Below are 24,569 nucleotides of genomic sequence, written 5' to 3'. Positions count from 1 at the left end.
TCTGCTTCACTGCCATTTCAGCATGCGTGTGGCTATGTATTAGTACCTAAAAATAACCTGTATTTTGATCAATAACCAAGACCCCAAGCGGGAATGGTGATGCATGCGTTTGCCATGGTAACTGGATCCATGGTTTGTTTCACATTCGGGCCTGTTATCCCTTTGTCTGTAGATGATTGAAAATCTAATGGAGTGCAAACCCGCTGGATGCTTTGGTTAATGATGATGAGTGGTAATGCAGTAGCTTTTTAAAACTGGAATAAAATTCTGAGAATTAAGGAAGAAGCTGTAAAATATTTTTTTCTCGCCATGTGAATGGCAAGCTGCACAAGCCACTTTGTACAAGCATTCTGTAGCCGTCATCATGCGAACAAAGCACTGGCTGTAAATGTTTTGAATGGCACAAAAGGATTGAATAAAAATTGAATGACGCTTTGTTGGTTCCATTCAATCATGTTTTATCCAACATTGGAAACTCAATAATTACCGGAGTCTAACCAACTTTACATCATTTAGCCCGTCCGAGAACAGAACCATTCATTTGCTAACCATTTGTAATTTATTTTTCCTGAAATGTCATCTGAATTGATGACTTCAGTGAATTGAGGCGGCAGTTTAGCCCGAGTTTCATTTCCTAACCCAGAGCTTTATCTTTGCAGTGCACATTCCCAATGTTGGTACAATTTATTTAAGCCTCATTTGAATTTTTGCATATTGAACGGCAGCTATTACTCACACAGTATGAACAGAATCTGGAACAGCTCCAATATGTCACGTTTTCTCTCAATAAGGAGCATGCCATTTGAATGGAAGAAAAGAGCTCTGTGGGTGATTATACACAACTGACTGAGGGTGTCAAGTGGGTGAGCTGTTATTTTCCCGCTTTCTTATCATTAGGTCCCTGATAATCAACAACTGGATTTCAAACTGATTTCATTTCCTGATCAGTTATCACACTTACAAAATAATAATAATTATATTTGATGCAGCACTTTTCTCGGGAGGACATCCAAAGCATTTCACAGGGTATACTAATTTGCACACAGCAAAGTCCCACTAACTGTTATTTGGAGGTGTGGTGTCTAGGATACTGGGAAAAACTCCCTTCTCTTTTTGAATAGTGACATGGGATCTTTAAAGGCCACCTGGACAGATAGACGGGCCTTGGTTTAATATCTTATCTGAAGTACAGCACCTCCAATAAAGCAGCACACACCCCCAGCACTGCATTTTATTGTCAGGCTAGACGGTAGAGTTTCAAGTCTCAATGTGGGGTTTGAACCCACACCTGATTTAGGTGTGGAGTCCTGTAGCTCAGTGGTTAGAGCACTTGCCTCACAAGCGAGAGACCTGGGTTTGATTCCCGGCAGGGTAAAACCTTGGGCAAGTTTCCTTGCTCCACATGCCTGATAATAATCCCTCAAGAAAAAAAACACGATAATAATTTGGTTACTCAATCCATGACTGTTTGTGGGACATTGCTGTGTGAAATTGGCTGCTGCATTTCACCCACAAATGTACAGTCAATTCACTTTACAGTATATTCTGTGAAGCGCTTTGAGACATCTAGAAGATGTGAAAAGCGCTATATCAAATGCAAGGATTATTATTTAGAGGCAAGAGCGCTGCCAACTGAGCCACGCTAACACAAATGAATAATATATAAGGCATTTCATGTATAATATATAAGACATAACTGTGTGTTTATTCACCACCTCAACATGTTCAAACACTGAAGTGAAGCTTCTGTAAGCAAGCACCAAAGAGTTCCTTGATACTTATTCTACTTTTTTAAAAAGGGCTAAAAGTGAGATTTGAGCCATGTAGCTTCTTGTCTTAGTTAGGACTGTCATGTTAAAGCTGAAAATCTAATGCTTCTTATAATCTTTGCTCAATTTCACATGTCCACCACAGGTAGAAAAAGGTTTGAGGGAATTAAGTGAGCGAATGCGGACTGAAGTATAAATTGTGGTATATAAACCATGGCCACAAGATAACAGCGGTTGCATAAGTGGTCCTGAGCAATTGCTTTGTGTCTCTCACTAGCTCTGCTTTCCCCCACCTCCGCAAAATCGCCCTCCACCATCACTTCTACTATCTCCAGGCTGCTGAGACCCTTATCCATTCCTCCATCACCTCTCGCTTACTCAAATACCCTGCTTGTTGGGCTCTGCAGCTGCTCTCTACACAAGCTGCAGCTCACGCAGAACTCCTCAGGCAATGTCCTCTCCCATACCAGGCTCTGAATGCTCATCATTTCCTCTCAGCTCCACATCCCACAGCGAATCGAGTTCAACCTCTGCATCCACCTTCAAAAGCTTATATAGCCTCTCCCCACCCTACTTCCACGACCCTACTCCCTTGACTGTTCACTACACACAGCAAACACTGGCTTGCTTCATGTCTCCTGCTCTGTTCGCCCCAGCATCACCAATGTGAGCCTTCAGTCATTAGAATTAGTGATTACTCAAATTGCCTACTTGTTGGGCTCTGCAGCTCCTCTATACATAAGCTGCAGACCAGTCTCACTGTATAAGAAATCAAATTAGTCTTAATTGATAGCTCAAAGCTGTTTGGCCTAACTCAAGTACAGTAGGTGAATGAGGTTTGGAGGCCTAACTAACTGGGAGTTTACAAAGTACTGAATTCTCTTGTGTATCACTAACTTATTGAAGATTTATATGACTCTTGCATTTACGGTGATACTCGTCTACTCTTCACTTTCACCCCATGTACACATAACACGTAATAAACAGATTAAATCCACACGTATACAGCAAACTACTGCTGACAAAGGATGCTGATATGCAGCTCTCTCCCCTTCACGTCAAGATTGCCAGAGGAAGACTGTAAACTTTCCTGCGGCACCTTACACTTAGAATTTATTTAGCCCACCACCTGCTTACTCTGGCTCTTGCACAAGAGTAAGGATTTTATAATGAAAGATTAATGCAGAATAGTCTTGCCACCTGCGCTTCTTTTTTGCTCATTTTTTCTAGTGCATGCCAATAGCTGATTGAATCATCCCCCTGTTTCTGGGAAGCAGCTTTGTAATCATACTAATTCCATTTGACGTCTATATATAACGTTGACCTCAAGTTTGGAACCTTTTTCTTCACAGTGTAAAACTGACAACTCTGTCCCAACACTGTCACTCACAGGACAGATTTCAGAACTTGCTGAAGAGCTCGGGAACTTGGTTCTATTCTTGTAAGTGGCTTCTTGCCCTGTGTCCATGGAGCTCTGGAAGAGCAATAACACTTTAATCAAGCCGTCTTCAACAGGATCTGCTTGTGCCTTTTGTAGCCAAGGCTCTAGAACTAGTTCTACTTGATGTAAGATATAGCTTCAGGGAAAATATTGATTGTGCTTAGGATAAAATTAAATACAGTTTCAAGTTGGCATTTCTAAATGTAAGAAATGCCAATGACTTTCTTCAATGAGCTGCATCGGCTCATAAAAGGTTCATAGCAAAACCTTTTCTATCCTTGAAAAAAGGGCCAACCAAGTAACATTGGTTACTCACTTCATGGCTGTTTGTAGGACACAGTGTGCAAATTGGCTGCCATGTTCGCCTACAAAATGTATAATTACTACATTTTATACTTTAATTACTACTACTTTGAGATGTCCTGCTGAAGTGAGAGACATTTTATCAAATGTAAGGATTAGTATTATTTGCTTAAAGGTCTCCTGCTTCTTAATAGCAGAATGTTGCTATTAAGAAGAAGAGTTCCTGAAAGCCAATGTTGCTGTGTTACTGATATCAAGTACCAACACTTGTGGAACACGGAATAAAATGGATTCATGTCACTAAACCAAGTGGCAACAGAAAAAACACTGTGATTAAATAAAACTTGGAATGTATATTACAACTGGGAAACCTTTTAAAAATGGTTTGTACTCCCCATGGAGAGATGAACAGTATTACCCTTGTACAATGTCAAATTAAAATGCAGTGAAGCAGCAAGGAGCTGTAGCAGATTTGAGGGCTAACGCACCAACACAGAGTGGAGAGGGCACTGGTAACTGTCTCACACTGCGAAGAGGCGTTATGTCAAAACAGTGGGGCCTAAAATGTGATTTTAACAAACAATAAGCATCCTTGCATTTGATATAGCGCCTTATCGCATCTTCAAAATTGCTCAAAGTGTTTCACAGGATTTTACTATAAAGTACAATGATTGCAAACATTTGTAGGCAACCACAGCAACCAGTTTACATACAACATTCTACAAACGGCCATGAATTGAATGAAACAGGGAGAAACTCCCTTCTGTTTATGAATAACGTTATGAAACCTTTAACGTCTGCCTGAACAGGGTAACATCTCATCCAAAGGATGGCTCCTCAGATTATGCAGCGCTTTCCCAGGACTGCAGTTTAGACTAGTGACTGCTGCTGGTAACTGGAGATGCATCACAGCACCAGCAACTCTAGAACCCCACTTGGACAAAGAGCAAATCAGAAAGGGGTTCCCTCAGGTTGGTGCGCTTCTGGTTTACGGTGAAGACATCATTATTTATCACTCAGAGCAAGTATTGTGTTCTTTAACTTCAAAGTTTCAACTGGAATGAAAGTAAAAAAACAAGGTGCAGTCTAATCTTGTGCCAGTATGTGCCAGTGGCTGCTTGCAGAGGAGAGTCCTGCGTATCCTTGCTACCAGCGGCATGTGGTGAAGCTGATATGGGATATCATTTCCACATGATGCCTCCTCACAGCATGAGACAGAAACATTCTCCATTCTGTGTTGCTGGGATGGGAAGATGATGGGATGGGTGTTCCTGAGCAATGGATGAGATCAGATGGACCAAATCCTGTGAAGTGCTTTGAGATGTCATGTTTTCTGATAAGACACTATATCAAATGCAAGGATTATTATTAACAATATTTCTTACATTTAATAAAGTGCCTTATCACACCAAAATGGCTCATAGTGGTTCACAGCAATTACTATTCAGTGTATTACAGTTGTCTGTAAGCAAATGTAACAGCTAATTTGAGCACTACAAATCCCAGAAGAAGTCATGGTGAATGATCGATTTAAGTGGAGGATTTGTTGGCCAAAACAGCTGGAGAAACTCCCTTCTCTTCAAACAGTGCCATTGGGACTATGCAGGTAGACGAGACCTTGTCTCACCCATTTACTAGAACTCTAGTAATTATTATTATCTTATTACTAGAAACTTTCAAAATGACATTATTTTTTAATGTCTATCTTGAGCTGTACGACTCTTTGTAACAGATTAGAGGCAATGTGAATTTGGCAGCTCAGTTGGAGTTTCAATCTCTCGACCCCCATGATACAAAGTTTCAAAGACTGAAGAACTTTGATGCCTAAAATCTGTATCTTTGAAAAGTTTTGTTGAAGACAGATCATGTAACATTTTGATGTGTGTTAAAAAGTGCCCTCTCTTTATACAGTTTCATTTGGAACCACCCAATTCCCCAACAGAGAGATAACTTCAATAGGGATCCTGATCTTATCTGGGAGGCTTTCAGCTTAAATTAATTCCAAATCTTTGTGAGACATTGCTGTGCACAAATTGGCTGCCACATTAGCTGATAAAAACACGCAATCACTGCACGTTACAGTATATCCTGTGAAGCACATTGGGACGTCCTCCTGAGGTAAAAAGGAGTATACCAGATGTAAGGATTATTATTATTAAAACCCACTTGCAAGGTTTTCATACTGAAAGTAATCCAAGACATTTTACATTCCTACAAATTGAAAATTTCATTGTAGTAGTTCACCCACAAAGACAGGCATTACATTTGACAGCAATTATCTGTGAAATGCTTTGGGACATTTTGATATATATTATTTGGAAAATATACTACTTGTAATAATAATGAACCTTAGATTTTTTATATAGCGCCTAATTATGTTGTTGGAATGCCTCAAAGTGGTTCACAGGACTTTACTGTAAACATTGGTCACCGTGTATTTGTAGGCAAATACAGCAGCCAATTGTGGGACCCAGTTGAACAAAGCTGAGACACAAAACATAATGAAGTTCAGCAAGTACCCATTGATGATGCTCCAAATAAGCCTATTTCAACTAACAATATAATAGAAGGGAGTTTCTCCTTGTATATTGGTCAATGATCCCCCCAAAATAAAATTGGTCATTCACTTCGTGGCTACTTATGCGACATTGCTGTGTGCAGATTGGCTGCCTACATCAATTGCCTAAAAAAATACAGTTACTACACTTTACATATATTCTGTGTAATGCTGTGAGACATCCTCCTAATGTGAAAGGCACTCTCTCAAATAAAGAATTAGTATTTATATTCTGAAAGAAACTCTCAGGATATTTGGGCTCTGGCTATTTGCTAAGGCAATTCATTGTTAACAAGGCAGAAAACACCTTCTACTCATCTGTTTAATAATTGATTGTTCATCTAGCACTTGTCAAATCAAATTAATATTTGACTAAAGAACACTGCATGAAATGACAGAAAGTGTGTGAGAAGGGTACAACTTCAGTCCAAGAAGATATTGATGCCTTCTCTGTGTAAGCTCAAAATGCAGTAAAGGTAATCCAGAGAACAACAATATTATTATTATAATTACTGTCAAGTGTAGGCAGTATGTGTTGCTTTAGGCAAACTGAATGACCAATTTTATCTGGAGGATTGTTGGCCAAGACCGCATAAGAAATGCCTTACTCTTTTTTGAATTGTTCTATGAAATCTTCAATGACCACCTGAACAAGCAGACAGGAAGGATCTCAATTTAACGTCTCATCAAAAAGACGGCATTCTGACAATGCAGCAATTACCCCAGCTACTGTAATTATTTGACAATGCCGCACAACCCCAACTTTGCATTCGAGGGTAAATTAAACGGCCCAACGTGAGGTTTGAACTCCCAACAGTTCCCTGGATAAAATTGGTCATTCACTTCATGGCTGTCTGTGGGACATTGCTCTGCACAAATTAGCTGATGATGATCCTTTTATTTCCAACGTGAGGAAATGCCACTCTATTCCGGTTTCCTTTTCTAGTCACTAACATTCTGCAGTGTAAAGAGGGATTCAGATTATAGTTAGTCTTCCTGGTAACAGAAGCAAGGCCCAAACTGCTACAGCCGCAGACATGGGCGTGTAGAAGGTTGACAGAAAATATTTTTGTCTTTTTAAAACTATTAAATTTCTTTGGAAATGTACACTATTGATCACCATGATTATTTTATAATTCTGAAATGTCAGCATGGCATTAATTATATCGGTCTTTCATGTACGATACAGCCCTATAATCAATCTCTGCCCTTGTTATTTCCTGTTCATTTTAGTTACATAGACATTATACTCAAAAATCAGGAGGTCACTTTTACAAATAGCTTGTATAGTGGAAGATTAACAGACAGATCTGAAGGGCTTTATGTCTCATGAATTTTCACCAGCAGATTGAGAATCCTGCCCTGCGGCTGAAACTCAGATTTTGGCATAATAAACAGTGTAGCAACATAATCCTGTTAAATAAAGTGATTTTAATATTTAAAATGTTGCTATGTGAGTGATCTGCAAATTGCCACAGACCTTTTCGTGCATTTAGTGTCATAAATCTGAAAAGTGAGAAAAGAAATGTTACAGAATAAAGCTTCCCAATAAAGTATTTGTCTATTTTTTTCTTAAATAAAAATACAATTAATCTTTTAAGGGAAAATGCAAGTTTACCAGTTAACAGCTAGCAGGAAGCGTTGTAGTGGTAGGACACTGGACTAATTTAAGAAATAGCTTAATGTTGTACTGAGCAGATGGTAGGGTTTGGGTTTGGGAGGCTCGAGATCAGAGAGGCTGAACCAATTTCTTCACCTAAACCTCTCTAGTTATTGTGTGGCTGGCAAGGTATGCCACTGTTAAGCACTCCAAAGTGCTACCCCATGTGAAGTGCGCTATATAAATGCAAGTTGTTGGTGGTGGTGAATTTGGAGAAATAATGAGAGGGTGGGGCCCCAACAACCCAACATTTTAATAACTTGTAATAAGATTCGGTTCACATTTCTAAAACCTGCATGTTTCAGAAAAATTGCAAAACTGTAAATGAACGTCACCGATGTGGAAATTGACATTACTCTAGTTCCATCAACCACTACCAAACAGGAAGAACCCCTGTGCTTCAGCTTCATTTCATATTGTTCGCTTCAAAATCGATTTATGTCTATAGTGATAGAATTTGGAGACATTATTAAAATGTAATCTCTTTGACACATTAGCTTTGGCTTTTCTAAGTGCAGTGTCGGAAATTACTCCCAGTTATTGTACCTAAATAAATTATTCAAATCAAAGCTTTTGAATTCAAAAGTGGATATCTATCACCTATGATTTCACACTTGTGTCAAATAGTTTTCATATTCTATAGAAGCTACGTTGCAGCAAAGAAAAAGAGGTGTGTGAATGAGTGAGTGGGGGGCAAAATATTCTATGGTCACCAACTGGATTCACTATGTTAATCACAACTTCTGGTTTGTACCTGGAAATCGCTGGATCCGATCTGGGAAAAAACGTGCCTTGAGCAAATCATTGAGTGTGAAGCATTAGGCAGCTTCCCATACGTAGGTTAATCTGCTGTCAATTGTAGGCTATCTTTTAAAGCTCCTCTTCATTCTTAAATGGCCCAGCTCAGAGAATATCCCTGAGACAAAGCGTAAGTCAAAAGTCCTACTTTTGGGGTTGGATTAGTGTCATTTAGTCATTTAATAACAATTCTTGCCTCTGATATAGTGCCTTCTCATGTTTTCAAGACGTCTCAAAGCACATCACAGCCTATACTGTAAAGTGTATTGACTGTGTATTTTGTGGGCGAAACATGGCAGCAAATAATTTTTTTTTGAAGATTTGTGCCCTCAATCATTTTAGGCTGTGAGGGTTCACTGCCATAATGAACCAGTGTTTGTGCATATATGTGTATCTGAAATTGACATTTGCTCTATCTTACCTCCACTAATGAAATCTGGTGAACTATTAGCACTTCATTAACTGAACGCTGTGTTGAATGTCAGACTGGTAAGATGTAGAAACCAGCAAAGCAAATCAGTGGGTGGTGGGGGATGGGGGGCCTGCAGCCCTGATGATGTAATGGACAGACTGCAGCTGATAGTCTATGATCTTTCACATCGAGAGGACGTCTAAATGCACTTCACAGGATTTACTGTAAAGTGCAGTGACTCTTCATTTGTAGACAAGTAAAGCAAATCATTGTACAGGGTGACCAAAAATTTGTGATACCATTACAATCTCTAATAAGTCTTGGAAAGAAATTATTATGTTTTTTTTAGACAATAGAGTAGTTATCACAACTTTTTGGTCAACCTGGTTTGAGAACACAGCAATGTTAGATACATATGTTGCAGCGAGCTTGTGCACGTGGCAGTTCAGAATGCTCGCATTACGGTCAACTTTCATAAAGTGACTTTGACGATGTGCAATTTAATGGAGAAATTCCTTTCAAGGCTGACATTGCCAATGCTTTTTACAGAATCCCGTTTAATGACAATGAACGGCAACAGTTGTTAGGAAATTGCATGGATATTATGACTGCAATAAATTAATCTGAGCAAGACTGACTTACAGTGGTAGCTCGTGCCCAATCCTGGTTATGAGGGCAGCTTTAGATTCAGGTCATGTACCCTCCAGTGGAAGCTATTAGCAACTGCGAGTGATTTCCCTTGTTGACCTTGTCTATTCAGACATTTAGCATAAAATTATATTTCATTTATGGTACATTAGCAAAGAGTAATGGATTCTAAGAAAGGAATAAGTATTAGTATGCTAATCTGTAAACTGTGTTGTGCCTAAATGTACACAATCATTATGTGCAGCAAGTAACTGATGTTGGTTAACTGTTTAACAAATGGACATTACAGCAGACATCTCCCTCTGCCACTGTAAGTCTGTCTGACTGTGGCTTATTTATTGCTCAATCCTGATATTCATGTTCATACCCAGATGACTGGTGTGTGAAGTATCAATCAAACACTACCTTCTCAATAAAAGTGACATAGCACCTCATCAAAAGCAAGTTCAGAAACATTAGAATCTGGTCCATTGGGGATGGACCTGAAGTGAAAGAAAAGTTCAGTGCGTCTGAAATGTACTGAGAATCAATTGTGAGTCACTTGCACTGTACACCCCAGCCTGGAGGAACTGATGCCAAGAGTACTAATCTTACAGAGACTTTTGGGATTAGAAGAGAAGTGGTGTGATGTTATGGTATTTACATTGTCGGGAAAAATTGCTCTTTAATTTCGCTTTTTTAAAAAAATTCTAGGTTGTAAAACTTTGGGGCAAGTAGAGTCCAAAGAGATGCTGTGAGCAGTTTGTGCACTTAGGATGAGAAGCAATATTAATAACATTGAATGCAGCAGTTGTTTGTATATTGCAAGAATACTGTGACTAGTAAATGAACCTGAAGCCAATTGCATTCTGGCCAATGCTGTTGACCTGTGACTTGAGTCCAAAGAAGGCTGAGAACAGCTTCAAAGCTGAAAATAAGAGTGTAGTTGATTGTTGTAGCTCTGGTACCCTTGAGATTTAAGGTTCTCTCCTGTTAAAGAATAAACTGATTATTGGCCTGTTACTCAGTACTCTTGTATATGATTTGCTGTTCTGGGACATCTAGGTATGGATCAGATTAATTTCCGATGGTGTTTTTCTTTTGGTGCAGGTATGGTGACATGGTACCAAAGACCATTGCTGGGAAGATTTTTGGTTCTATCTGCTCTCTGAGTGGTGTGCTGGTTATTGCCTTGCCAGTGCCTGTGATTGTCTCAAATTTCAGCCGTATCTACCACCAGAATCAGCGGGCCGACAAGCGTAAGGCTCAGAAGGTACGACGTCCAGACATGTTTGACCCACCCCCACACTGCTGTGTTCTTCTCTGGTCGATCTACATGTGTACAATGTTCTGGAGACTGATCTACCTTGGAAGCGTAGTAGTTTTGCTTACCAGCACAAATGCATTTTGTCCCAAAGCAATACGCTGGCATCCTTTTATAATACTTCAGTCTCCTTTCATAGCTTGTGCTGCTTTCTCTAGTTGGAAGAAATGAACTCTATATTTATAAAATCTCCAAACTTCATTCCCACAGTGAACCTAACATCCAATTTAACCAACTACGATTATGAGCCTAGCAGAAATGCTCATCCTTTTTCTGAACTCTTTTTTAAAAAAAACGAAATAATCAGAAGAGATATAGAAGGGAATGAGTTACCCCTGCCACAAGTCCCTGAATTTATCTTGGAAGCCACATTCTCGAAATGTAATGCAGACAAAGCATAGAAGAGCAACAGCCTTTTTTCAGTTTTCTGCTGTATTTATCTGTCTGAAATGTGCCAGACTTTAGGAATTGCTCATTCAGTAGAGTTCCTTCCATATTTGATTCACGTTTACTTCTCAAACACTGACACGGCCACACAGAATCTGAGATAACATCTTTAGCCTAAAAATAATCTGGCACATATCATACAGTTTGTGTGTGCATATATGTGACTACATGTGTGCTCATTCTTTTGTACGTTTCTGTCTGTATATGTGTGTGTGTGTAAGACCGTGTGTATGTGTAGAAGGGTTGATGCAGATTCAACTTGATTTGCAATCTGCCCCACAGTTCTAATTGATTCACTGAGAGTTGAAATGGGTGAGTGGTTATGTGTGCAGGTATAAAACAGTAAGTAACAGAGTGTTGGTGCTCTAATATACGTGTCTGCCAGATATGGTCCTTGGAGTAAGTGACATGAAGTAAAATTTCAGTTTTGTGACATAGAAATAGATGTTTTCCCCAAAAAATTGAAAAGGAAAAAGAATGGTACTTGAGTGAATACTTTCCCTCCTGATAAATAAGAAATCATTTCTTATTGCAAATCTATTGAAATGGTGAAGGGGTTGAAATGAGAGTTCCCTATAGCTGGGTTTAGTGGTAAATATAATAAAAACTGAGGATTCGTGAATGTTAATCGTTTTGCATGTTTTTGTCTGTACAGAAAGCCAGGCTTGCTCGAATTCGTGTGGCAAAGAGTGGGAGTGCTAATGCGTATATGCAAAGCAAGCGCAATGGCTTACTGAGTGAATCACTGGAGCAGGTAATAAGCTACTGTAGAGCTGAGCTCTATGTCTCATTGTTCTTTCTCCTGCTAGAAACATAATTGCATGTTCTGGGTCAAAAATAACCCTTATATGTGTTGCTTATGTTTGCTACTATTCCGGTAATCTTTTGGATACCTGTTCATGTGGAAAATGCCTTCACTAAAACTGAAATTCTGAACTCAAAGGCAGAGCCCTGAGTAACAGCCTAAGAAAATCTGGAACAAGATGAGGCCACTTAAACCATAACCCCATACCTTCCTTTTACTCCTGCCCTTAGTATGGATTGCATCTTACCTTTCCAAATCCCGTGATAGTTAATCTGTGATACACCTGTCCTCCTCCTACCCCCCCCCCACACACACACATACACAGAAATGCAATTGAATTTTAAAAAATTCTTGCAACCATTCATTAGCCTCACATTTCCACTATTCCCTACATTCTGGTGTAATAATTCCTGCAAAGGAAATAATAATAAATCGGTCACTTCAATCCATGACTGTTTGTGGGACATTGCTGTGCGCAATTGATTGCTGCGTTTTACCCACAAAATATACAGTCAATTCACTTTACAGTGTACTCTGTGAAGCACTTTGAGACATTTCAACGACGTGATTAGGTTCTATATCAAATGCGAGGATTATCATTATTATTTCCACGTTTGCCGACAAATACACAGTCACTAGACTTCCCAGTAAAATTTATTTCGTGAGCTCTATGGACCTAATTGGTTTTGTGTCAAGTGTGGTTTGGCTTTTTTTTATTTTAAGCACTTTGAGACATCCTCCTGATGTGAAAGAGGCTAAATAAGTGGGGGAATTGTTAGCCAGAACTCTAGAAGAAACTCTTTTTTCAAATAGTGCCATGCGATCCTTAATGTCCACCTGAACAGGCAAAAGGGACCTCAATTTAACGTATCATCCAAAGAATGCCACCTCCGATAATGCAACACACCCCTAGCACATCTTAGACATGTGAGTTCTTAGTCCGATTTGGGGCTTAAATCCACAACCTAACTCAAAGGCGATAGTGCTACCAACTGATTCAGACTGACACACACATTTTATTGTATTACAACTTAATAACATTTTCTACTCATTTTCTGTTGAATTTCCAGATGTTTAATGATGAAGAACAAGCCCTAGTGGCGAAGACGGGGTCTTCATTTGAAAGGCAGCATCACCATCTCTTACACTGCTTAGAGAAAACCACGGTAAGCAATGACCTTTGAGCCTTTACCAGCTTTTGGATTTGGTCAGTAATCGAACGGTTTTACCCTCTCAGAATACAATTGTTGGGTGGCGGCTGGGGTTATTCTGCACCAAGAAACAAATGTTGTTATGGGATGAATGCTATTTAGTGCAACTCGTCAGGTTTTGCACATTTAACCCTGTGAACTTAAATGTGATTTTGAATATGTCATTTAAAATTACATTTACAAATCAGCAATTACTCCACAACAACGAGTTTGCTATATGAAGCAAACTGAGCAGAATAACTCCTGAGTTTTCCTTTTTTTGCCTCTTATGCTTATAAAAACGTTTTTCCTAAAATTTTACAAACGATTTCTAGGAAAAAAATATTGATTTATTGAAATAATGCACCAATAGATTTGATCAGCGATTCATGTTAAATAAACTTTTACCACAGGATTGTTGCCTTCACCTTCACCACCTTGCTCCACTTTCATCTCTTGTGGCAATATTTACAGAGAACAGATTGACCCACAGTTAAGAATGTTCTGCATTGTATTTACCCTGAACCCTAATGGGTCTGACACAATTGAAAGATAAGTTTAACTTTCCAAGGACACCTGTATGATTTTTCTTCTAATATATTGAACATTTGGAATTTGCACACCAGGAAATAACATGAATTTGTCCATCACACGGATTTCCTTGTGGACCTTTCTTCTGCTCTCTGTTTGTGACAATTTTTTTTTCAGGTGTCAGAAATTATACAAGATCAGCCTGCGCTGCAAACTCAATTCATCCCAGGCCACAAAGGCCAACTGTTTTCATATTTAACCCTGGAAATCATAAATGGGTTGGAGCAACTTAGGTGAAGTATACTGATAAATAATAGGAATGTAAGAACAGGCAGAGTCTGCAGACCATATGGTAAACTCACACCCTGATCCTGAACAACAGGAGACACACTGCGGAGATCAGCCAGTTCCCTAAAAAAGGGACAAGACATGTCGGGAGGCAGTCAAGATGGGGTATTGTTGTGCATTTGCCTCTGCACAGCAGGATCAACAGAAACCTGGCAACAGAGCTTCTGCCCTCTCTCTCTGCTGCAGAATTATATATGAAATGGGAGGGTGGAGGTGAGGCGGTAGTGGGGTGGGGGAATCTTAAAAGAGATTAAGCACGTGCCCGTTTGGATTTGAATAGTTATGTTTAAAAAAAATTGCACTTTTAAATAAATTATTGGATTGTTCAATGTGTAATAATGACGTTTATTTTCTCAGAGGTTAAGAAATAAACGTTTACGCTCCACTTTGAAATGCCAATCCACACCATTCACAATGATTTTTTTACAGACACAAACAAGTATCAATTCAAAATTGGGTTTTTACAAGTTAGAGCAGTTTGCTTGTGCCTGTGAATCATGCCTGGAACTCCCTGCACCAGTGGGATGTCCTGGTTAACCAGGGGATTGATGCCTAATGAATCCTTAAGCACATCTTAAAGCAGTTGCTGACCATGTTTCATGCTATTCCTAGAGCGGCAAGAAAGCTTCCTGACCATTGTTCGCTCTTGAGGCACTGTGCCACCAGCGATATCACTGCTGCCATGAAAGGATCTCAGCGCAGGATTTTAGTTGGTGTGGTTTATATGATTGCACCATGTGAAAGGGTGGCTGTTTATCGAGACATGCCCCTACTTGGTTTCCAGTTTCCTACCTTATTTCCTATGTCGGAAAGAAACAAAAGGCGTGTTATGGACTCCTTCATCTGACCCGTTCCAGTCGTGGTTTACAACGAGCACAGGTAACTGCTCAGACAGTGAGCTCCTGGTGATCACTCAAAACATCAGACACGTTGCACAACGTCAAACAGTGATTTCACCTGAAAGGGGACGCAGTTTTCAATATTCAGTCCTGAGATCTACACAGTATAAACCAAGAACACATGGGAAGTAAAATGGTTTTGCAGAATAAAACCTACAAATAATAATGTCACTCACTGGCTGTAACATTACTGTTGAGGTCAGCACCTCTCACTTCCGATTTGTAAACTCTCAGTCTGCATCATGCATGTTCTATGTCTGTAGGTAGGTATTGCGCGTAATCCATGTCTGAAGTTAACAGCAAGATCTGCATGTGTTTGGAATGATTTCTAGTGAATGGTGAAAAGAATTCTGATACTTTTTGTAGTATTATGTAGCACCCCATGTCCAGAGTCTTTTTTTTTGGTATGTGTAAGATTGACCATGTAACAGTTCTGCTTGAGACTGATTTTAAATGTTTTATGTGTGTGTCTGTGTATGTTTGTACACATTCATCAAGATGAGGAATGTCAGTGCTGAAACATTGAATACTTTTGCTATATGAGCACCAAGTGTTAGCATCAATTATTCCCTGATTAGGGTAGAGCATGGTTAGATGCAGAGTAAAGCTTCCTCTACTCTATCCTAACAATGTATATTTATTACAACCTCAGAAGAGCATCTCCCTTACATTTATGGTATGAAATTATGACATTGATTCACCATATCGACTATTCCCATGGTCCCTCTGAGGTAGATTCCTAATTTAATGCTAAATCAAAGGCTATGCTTATGAACACAGGCCCCTAAGGAACAGCACTCATACTGTGCAACCTTACAGAGGGATATTTATCATGTGATTTCTGCTCTATTAACTTAGACTAGATTTAAATCCAGATCCCAGAAGTGAAAGAGGAAAATGCAAACCCATTTCACCACTACTCCCCAAATAGTATATCCAATGCTTTCTGTATGATAACTGAACCCACACCTTGTTGTCAGCACAATGTGCATTCAAATTTACAGAACCCTACCTCACTGTGAAAGATATTGGAATTCTTCACGTAGGATAGAAATCTGTTAACCCAATTTTGCTTCAAAATGTCTGGGAACTAATTATGTACAAAATTCTGGAAAACCTTTTCCCTGATCTTGAATTTATTACTAATCATTTGGTAATAAACCAGGTTAACCCATCTTTCCCCACCTAGGTATTGCTTCAAAGTTATTCAAATTTAATGGAAGCCTTTACTGGTGAGATAAATCAGTTGAAGCTTTTCTTAAACTATCCAACTATTCAGAAATCTTACTGCCAACTAAAATCAAAAGGGGCAACATATAAAATTGGCATTCAACTGGGGGTAACTACCAAAAACTTCTTTGAGGTTTAAAACCAAGAGAAAATTCACCTGTCATCTCTAAAAGTGAAACCTGAAAATAATTCATGCAAAAAAACAGGTTAGAATAAGATCACATAATGCAATAAACTTTGAAAACCATATTCATATGTGCTCTTCAAAGTTTTTTTTTGCCGTATTGGTCAGTCTAATTTATTTCCACCAACTAATGGTTTTGTTTAAGAAAAAGTAAGTTGACTATGATTTCTTCTTAAATGTACCTGAGCAATGTGTCATGTTCACAGATAATGGTTAACTGTGTAACATTCCCATGTAATGAAGCTAACGGCAAGGATGCTGATGTTTCTGTTCACAATGCTGATGTTACACCTATTAAGATGCATTGGTTATTTTTTTCTTTTTTGTTGGCATGTTACCATATAGGGATTGTCCTATCTTGTGGATGATCCCCTCTTATCAGTTCGGTCTTCAGCATCCATTAAGGTACCAGTTTGATTGTTCATCTCAGAATTTTCTAAACTTAAGTGCTTTGTGTTGCAGTATTTGTGCTGCCGCTGTTAATGCTTCTGAAGATGTTTGTGCTGTACGCTGATATTTTGTACTTGTGTGCAAGCTTTCCTGCTGATTCTGTTCTGTTATATTGATGGGTTTGGTGTTGTTCGGGTGTTCTTCGTGTGCCATTGTCTCTTGAAAGTGTTCTTTAGCTTTTAACAACGATGGCCAGTGGTTGGTAAATGTTGGAAACATTGTTAGTGCCAAATCCAAACTGACTGGTAATGTGCCTTGTGCATTTACTATATCCAATGCTTTCATTTTTTTAAAAAATGTTTACCTATCTTTTTTCGGCTTGAGTGTTCTAGATAAGCAATAATTTATATATTCTGGAGGGAAATGGTGGGACTGAGGGCAAAGGATTTTCAAACTTTGACCTTTAGGCAGTGGGAGACTATTTTCAAAAGCAACGATAAGGAAAACTAGTGTCTTTTACGACTCCAGTAAAATTACAGTACAATCTGTGTAGATGTTCAAGAGTAATACACAGTGTCAGGAAACTAACAATTCAACAGCAGCAATTTGCAATGATATAACCTCTTTTATGCAGGAAAATATCTCAACATGCTCCACAGAGACCGAGCAGGAGCTCAAGCAGGATGGGAGATAAGGCTTAGGAGGGAGGTAACCAAACGTACAGCTAAAGAGAGAGAATGTTTTAGAACAATTTTGAAAGCAGAGAGGACGGGTGTAAAGGGAATGAATTTAGGGAGAGTGTTTCAGAGATCAGGGGCATTGCTATGTTATTTTGATTCAACCATGAACTTGCTATGGTGTAGTGGGAAGATGATACTGTGGCTACCTTAGAAGGATAATAATAATCTTTGCATTTGATATAGCGCCTTATCATGTCTTTGAGACGTCTCAAAGTGCTTCATGGAATATACTGTAAAGTGAATTGATAGTATATTTTGTGGGCGAAACATGGCAGCCAATTGCGTACAGCAGTGTCCCAAAAACAGGCGTGGATTGAAGTGACCAATTTATTATTTTTTAAAAAGGAATGAGATCAAAAGCCTTCTTCATCCAAACCCCTCTTGCGATCTTTGTAGCATATTTCAATGGAAAGTACTTAATGTGCTGATTCAGTTCTTTTAAATTTGGATGAACACTGTAGGACTCTGTAGTTCCAGCACTTTGGGACATTGGTAACAATAACCAATGTGACCACTCAAATGTAGATTTACAAGTCCCTGATATTTTTTTTCCTCATATCACCTTAGTCCACTTCTTCATTGCCAGAGCTGATTTAACATACACAAGGACAGCATAGCTCAAAAATACTTTAGATATGCATTAAGTTGCTGGTAAACAAATGGCAACACGGTTCATACCAGGTGATTTGTTTCACACTGCATTTCAGCCATATAACTAAGTAACCAATAATGTAGTTAGGAATTTTTTTGAGCAAATTTGTAAGTGTGAGTAAACAGGGACAGAACGACAGTAGATCATGTAAATGGATGATTTGTCTGTGAGTAACACTGTTTCAACATCCCTGCCCCTCAGAAGGGAGTAAAAGAACCTGAATGAAAGGAGAAAACAGAGCAACATAGTTTGTTATCAACTCATTAAAAGATGATAATGCAACATCACTCACAAAACTTCTGGAAAGACTTATCAAAAGGTGAGTATTGAACTCCAGATCAGAGCTGGAGTTAGCAGAGGATACGAAGATGATGATGAGCAGAATCTTCACACTGTGAGAGCCCCATATTTTACTGATGGGGAAGGTGGCTGAAACAGCCATCGCCGGGGCTATCCAAATGTAACAATGTAAATTTCCCAGTATTCATGGGTCAGCTCACCTGTAACCTCAGTGAGTTGTATTGGTGTTCATGTAGGGAGTCTAGACTATCAGACCCTATTGCTGCCCTTCAAAATGCTTATTTTAAAAACCTTCTAAAGGTATCCCTTATAACCCGTGTGAAACACTTTTTACCCCTCTTTTCGTTTCCCTTCTTCTAACCAGAATCACGAATTTGTCGATGAGCAGATGTACGAAGAGAACTGTCTTGAACGTTCCACGGGAAATCGTGTCGTGTCTCGCAGCCCCTCTCTCTCCTCACAGCACGGCTTGACTGGAACATGCTGCTCAAGACGCAACAAAAAGACTTTCCGGCTCCCAAATTCTAATATCTGCCTCAGTCGGCCTGGAAGTGTACAGGAGCTTAGTACTATTCAGATACAATGCGTGGAGCGGACTGGCCTGTCTAATAGGTAACTTTCTTCATGTGTTTTTCTTTTCTATTAAATAAAACCTAATTTCCTCCTCCCCACACACACACACATACACACACACACATATCAGTCGTCAAGGATAAAAGTGTGCTTTTGCAGGTATAAATTACAATGCCAATACTATAGGTAAGTTACTGTTTGAATCAATTATTCAATTATTTTAGACTATTTAACAGGTGGGTGTTTGCTGTACAACAAATGTGATGGTTTGGGATTCAAGCTGCTTTTCCCCCACAAACAAAATTTGATTTTGAAATCCCAGATAAAATAGTCCTGCTGTCTCTTGCTTTTTGTTTTTGAAAAGATAGGCAACTTCACAACAGGTACCGGGTCCAAATGTTGAACAGGGAGCTTCCATAGGTGGGATTCGGAGAATTTGGGGCATGCAGCCAATGCTCTATTGATTCCAGCCGTGGATTGATTCTGATCAGGGAGCCCGGTTTCTATTTACTGCTCTCACCTGGTCTCTCCGAGGGCTAAAGAATGCCAGAGCTCCAGGGTTGATCCTGTTATTAGTGACTGATAATATAATCTTGAAAAAAGAGAGAACAGAGAAGGTGGGGCAAAATGACAACCGAGAGAAAGCCTGTGCCTTTTTAAGACATTTAATTAGAAAGCTATACAGTGCAGACTTTGTTATTAATGATACAGTGCTAGTTGCTCCAGACAGTTGCACAGCATCATTGCAGTGCTTATAGTGTTAGTATCCTTTATGCTGAATTAGGAGATTTTCTCCATTACAAGTGAGGCTTGAAATTTAGCTGGGAAAGAGGACAGCTCAAACAGCCTGAAAACTTTTCTGAAATATAGCCAGCTTTCAGCACAATTTTTAAATTATAAAATTTACGAAGCATCCAAGGATTAAAACCTGCAGCACTTTGACTGAAATTACCGAAGCTGTCAAAATTGGGTAGGAAATCCTGAGATTCTGGATCTTGTATATTAGTAGATTTAAGGATTTTCTTTGAAACACAGTATTAGCTGCAGCTGCAATTAGAAGCACCAGGTCAGTGAAGAGCCTGAAGTGCCATCACTAAAGGAAAGATTACAGTTGTGATAATTGGGGAGTGTAATGTTTTGATTCTGACCTTTAAAACAGAACATCCTTGATTATAGAGCAAACCAGTTTAAAAAGGGTTGTGTGCGAATCAAGCTAACTTGGACCATTAATTTTTTTCCCTCTGCTAATCATTCTGATTGTGTAACAAAACTGCGGCATTTAGTCAAAGAATGCAATTATTTTAGTGGTAGTTCTGATAAAAGGGAACTTATCTAACCATTAAACTCTGTTATTCTTTTTTATATACAAGAAGATGGGAGTGGAGCATTATATAGTTCATCTGATAACTCGACCCAATGTCTTTACCAATGTCTTGTAAGATATAACATTGTCTGTTCACTCTTGCAGCCGATCCAGTTTGAATGCAAAGGTAGAGGAAAGCGTCAAACTAAACTGTGAGCAATCCTACATAACAACAGCAATAATAAGTATCCCAACCCCTCCTGGCACAACACCTGAAGGAGATAACAGGTCTGACTCCCCTGACATATCCGAACGCAACATTGTGAAAGTGTCAGCACTGTAAAAAAAAGGGAACTGTTGAATAGCAGCCTGGAATGTCATCTGACCACTTGTGTTGTGTTCATGCTATTGGAGAAAAAGAACAGAATGTCACAGATTGGAGACAAAGAAAAGAAAATCGATGCTTTTCCTGATAGTTTTGCATTTCGAAGCCCATGACGACAACGACCAAAGCATGGAAGGATAATTTTAAGGGAAGTTTGGCATCAGGGTTGTGTAATATTGACATGAGCTGCGCAAAAGGAGTTATAATTAAGCTCGAAATAGGTTACGAAACATTCTGCAGAAAACGTCTTTGCAGTTGAGCACAATGAGACTTTTTTCTCTCTCCTTTCCACCCCCACCTCCCACCCATTTATGTTACATTTCCTGTCGAGACAGCTCTTTTTATCACTAACTCGCCTGACGTGGAAAAACGTCTGCATGGGAAACAAAAACTCGCAAACTTTTCAATGCATCAATATGGGATTTTCTTCCCAGCAGCAAAAGTAAAATGAACTTGTTGAAGTTGAATTGTAAAGACAGAAGTAATTGTAAAGAAGTGAATCAAAGACTGGTGCATTTTAAATGAAACAAAGACCACTGCAATGCATGTTAACATTTTCTTGAGGCACATTTCCTTCTTCAGTGCAGTCAGTGGGGATTCACCAGCATCGAGACTGTTTCCTCTAAGATGACCGGGGAAAGGCTGCTTGAAAGTTTTTGATAAGACTGTTGTTCAGTGATCAAACACGGTTTAGTGAACAAGAGAGTAAGAGAGTTTTAGCTATCAGTTTCTGTGAACTGCACTAAAAGTTAGTGACCATCGGTCCTCAAATTCTCGAAGACACTGATACTTGTATTGAGACCAATTTGAGCTGAGTACAACCAAGTCAAAATTTTTATCCTGAATTTTTGCTTTCTGTTTAAAAACTTTTATAATTAAGGACGGGTGGGTGATTTTTTTCAGAAAGTACTTGAATATGAGAATTTCAGTCATGTGTTACATGATTTAGTCTTTCTTCACTGCAGCTCTGGCAAGGCTAATGGACTGTTTATGCATGGCCCACTGGTTTATGGGATTTGGTGGATGGTTATTCAGCAAGTTGTGTTTTCCTACAATCTCTAGATGTGGAAGATGTTCTTCCTGCTAAAGAATTATTCTCTCAGTATCTGCACAGGTGCTGAATCACAGTATTAATTCCTTTTCCTTTTTTTAAAAAAAAGTAGGAATATAAGGTGTGATAATGTTTGAACTATGTGAATTTTAATCGTTTAAACCATTTTGATTGCATTAACACTGCAAGGTATTGTTGAGCAGTAGAGAGCCCTTTGATCTCAGCTATAGTTCAAACGATTGCGAAAAACGCAATCCGTACTGTGGATTATGGAAATTGATCAAGAGGATAAGCAAGTTTTAATAGGCTGAACCAATTTTGTCCCAAAATGGCAATATCCCAACCAAACCACAGTGCTTCAAGCAGAGGGTAAGCAAAAACATAATGCTTCAGTGCTTCAAACAGAGGGAAATAACAGAGTAACCAAGCTTGCATGGACAAGGTTTCTTGGGCAAGGCAAAGGGCCTTTGCCATGTAATTTTTTGTAAATGCTATTGTATTTAGATCAATGTATCCAGTTTACAAATGTGAACTTTGTTGACACGCTGTTAAATAGGGATAGGGTGCTTGGAAAGAAAAATAAATTTTAAAAGAAAAACAAGACATTGCATTCTTCTTCCTTTCAACATTTTCCCTCACATTAGTCTACAACCGAAGCACTGCACAATAATCCACAATAACAATACCTGCAAGATTTAATAAATTCCAGGTTGCAAATACAGGTATATAATGATGTTTTTCACACTTTCAATACAAAGGTGAACAGAAGATGCACTCTCCAGATATATAACAGAGCAACTTTTCCAAATTCTCTTGAATCTTACTTATTGCAAAAGCTTCATTTTATGTTTATTTATGAATATATAAAATCTGTTGTGCTGTAGGTGACTCAAAAAAAATATGTTTTATTCTGGGTTGTGAAATGACTGTTGCTTTTTGTATTGTATGTTGGTTGTAAGTATACAATTTTGCCACATTTGCTGTTCCAAAGTGTTTAAAAAGCTTTCCTAAATTCCAGTTTAGTGAAGCAACATCATTCACTGGGGCTTTTTCGTGCTGAACAACTAGACATCAAAAAAGTAAAATAAAGCTTCTGCATGCTTCATTTGGAAGAAATGGTATTGTAACTAAAGTAGCTCTTAATTCACCAACAGCATTCATTTCTTAACTTCTAAAAAGTGAAGTTTTGTAAACTTGTCCATAACTAGATAAATGGAGCAAATAGAAGTATGTAAATAACAAAGTTGCTGTTGATGACAACACGTGCTATTGGGCAATGGAACTTAATTCAACAGAACCCACAGAGATATGAAGAATATTTAAAGTGAACATCTTCATGTGTAAACTTATACATGGAAAGACATCTCCCTACGAAAATCTCAGTAATCTATAGGTACAGGGATATTGTGAATTTTACATAATTTATAAATTGAATGGAAACCTGTGATAAAGCAAAGGATTCAAGTGTTTGAAACTTTGAATTAAAATGTTTTCATTTTTGAGCATTTGTGTTTTCTGTCACCTTGATTAATTGCAATTTCTCGGCCAATGTACAGCATCAGAAAGATCCTAAGTAAAATAATACATTTCCATTAAAACATTGCAAAAGTAACCTAGCCCTATTTTTCCCTTTAAGGGTTTAATCAGTAGTGCAATGCACATTTGTTTATTGGAATAGCACCGCCAATAACTTTCTGCCATAGAGCGAGTAAAGTACATTCATCTAAATAAATCTCACCATTGAGCAGGTCAGTATTATGCATATCTGATTACACACAGTGTTTTTATATCTATCCTGACTCATTGCACATAACACGATTCCATCAGCTATGTAAAGTCATTTGATTTCTACACCATTAAAACAAGCCTGTACAAAAGCAAGATTTGCCTGGAATAACCTTTGAAACAAAAGCAGAAACTACCAATTTGTTCATGATTTTTTGACAATCAAATTTGCCAAAGTAGGACAAAGTTAACAGCAGGGAAAGTAATTTTTAGGGAAGCAATCATCCAAACTTTCCTGATGGCCCAGTTGATAAAGAGTTGACCTAATTCAAAGCTAAGACATGCAGATCAGGAGGGTCTCAGGTCTTATCCCGAGTTGTGCTGAGTTAACTGATCTCAGTTGCAGTGCTTTAACTGGCCTCAGTGGCCCTGCTTTATGGAAAGGGAGCTCCTGTTCGCTATCCATTAGTTAGTATTGGGAAGTGCAAATGTGTATATAGATCGGGTGAGAGATGTATTAGGGTCAGTTTTCATACTGCCATATATATATATATGTGTGTGTGTATAAAAGGACTTAGTGCAAGCCAGCTTCAAAGTTCAGTCTATTCAAGAATTTGCCAAGTTCTGCATATTCTGAATTGCTAAGGAATATGAGTAAATCTAGACCCAGGTAGAATTTCTTCCCCTTCCCCACCAAGGTAAATAGTCGCCTGACACTCCCCATCCATTTTCACAACTGGAAAATGAGTGGAGTAGTGCATGGCAAAGAGATAAGAGAAAATACAAGGGCAAAATTAAATGCCATCTTTAAACAAAATTCAGACACAGAGATGGATAAAAAGATACAAGGACTAATGTGCACCAGGGACGAATATAAGATGATTAAATGTCAACTTGAGAATGTAGCAAAGATTTGAACACGTTG

General features: G+C 38.7%; 1 protein-coding gene across 2 annotated transcripts in view; it reads left to right on the top strand.

Annotated features, from left to right (window-relative positions):
- kcnd2 (potassium voltage-gated channel, Shal-related subfamily, member 2) overlaps positions 1 to 21,809 on the top strand; it is a 192,671-nt gene extending 170,862 nt beyond the window's left edge. The window contains exons 2-7 of one of the 2 annotated variants that reach the window (XM_007904982.2): positions 10,678 to 10,840; positions 11,994 to 12,092; positions 13,214 to 13,309; positions 16,871 to 16,930; positions 18,972 to 19,219; positions 20,649 to 21,809. In XM_007904982.2, the coding sequence (XP_007903173.1) occupies positions 10,678 to 10,840; positions 11,994 to 12,092; positions 13,214 to 13,309; positions 16,871 to 16,930; positions 18,972 to 19,219; positions 20,649 to 20,826 (844 nt within the window). In that variant the 3' untranslated portion in view covers positions 20,827 to 21,809. The remainder of the gene's footprint in view (positions 1 to 10,677; positions 10,841 to 11,993; positions 12,093 to 13,213; positions 13,310 to 16,870; positions 16,931 to 18,971; positions 19,220 to 20,648) is intronic. The other variant, XM_007904983.2, reaches the window with a different exon arrangement.
- Positions 21,810 to 24,569: the final 2,760 nt, after the last annotated feature.

This window comes from Callorhinchus milii, unplaced genomic scaffold (genome assembly GCF_018977255.1).
Source record: "Callorhinchus milii isolate IMCB2004 unplaced genomic scaffold, IMCB_Cmil_1.0 Scaffold5, whole genome shotgun sequence".
In the NCBI taxonomy this organism is placed as follows: Eukaryota; Metazoa; Chordata; class Chondrichthyes; order Chimaeriformes; family Callorhinchidae; genus Callorhinchus; species Callorhinchus milii.
Note: the sequence above shows the minus strand (reverse complement) of the source record. Positions and strands in the feature narration are given on the sequence as shown.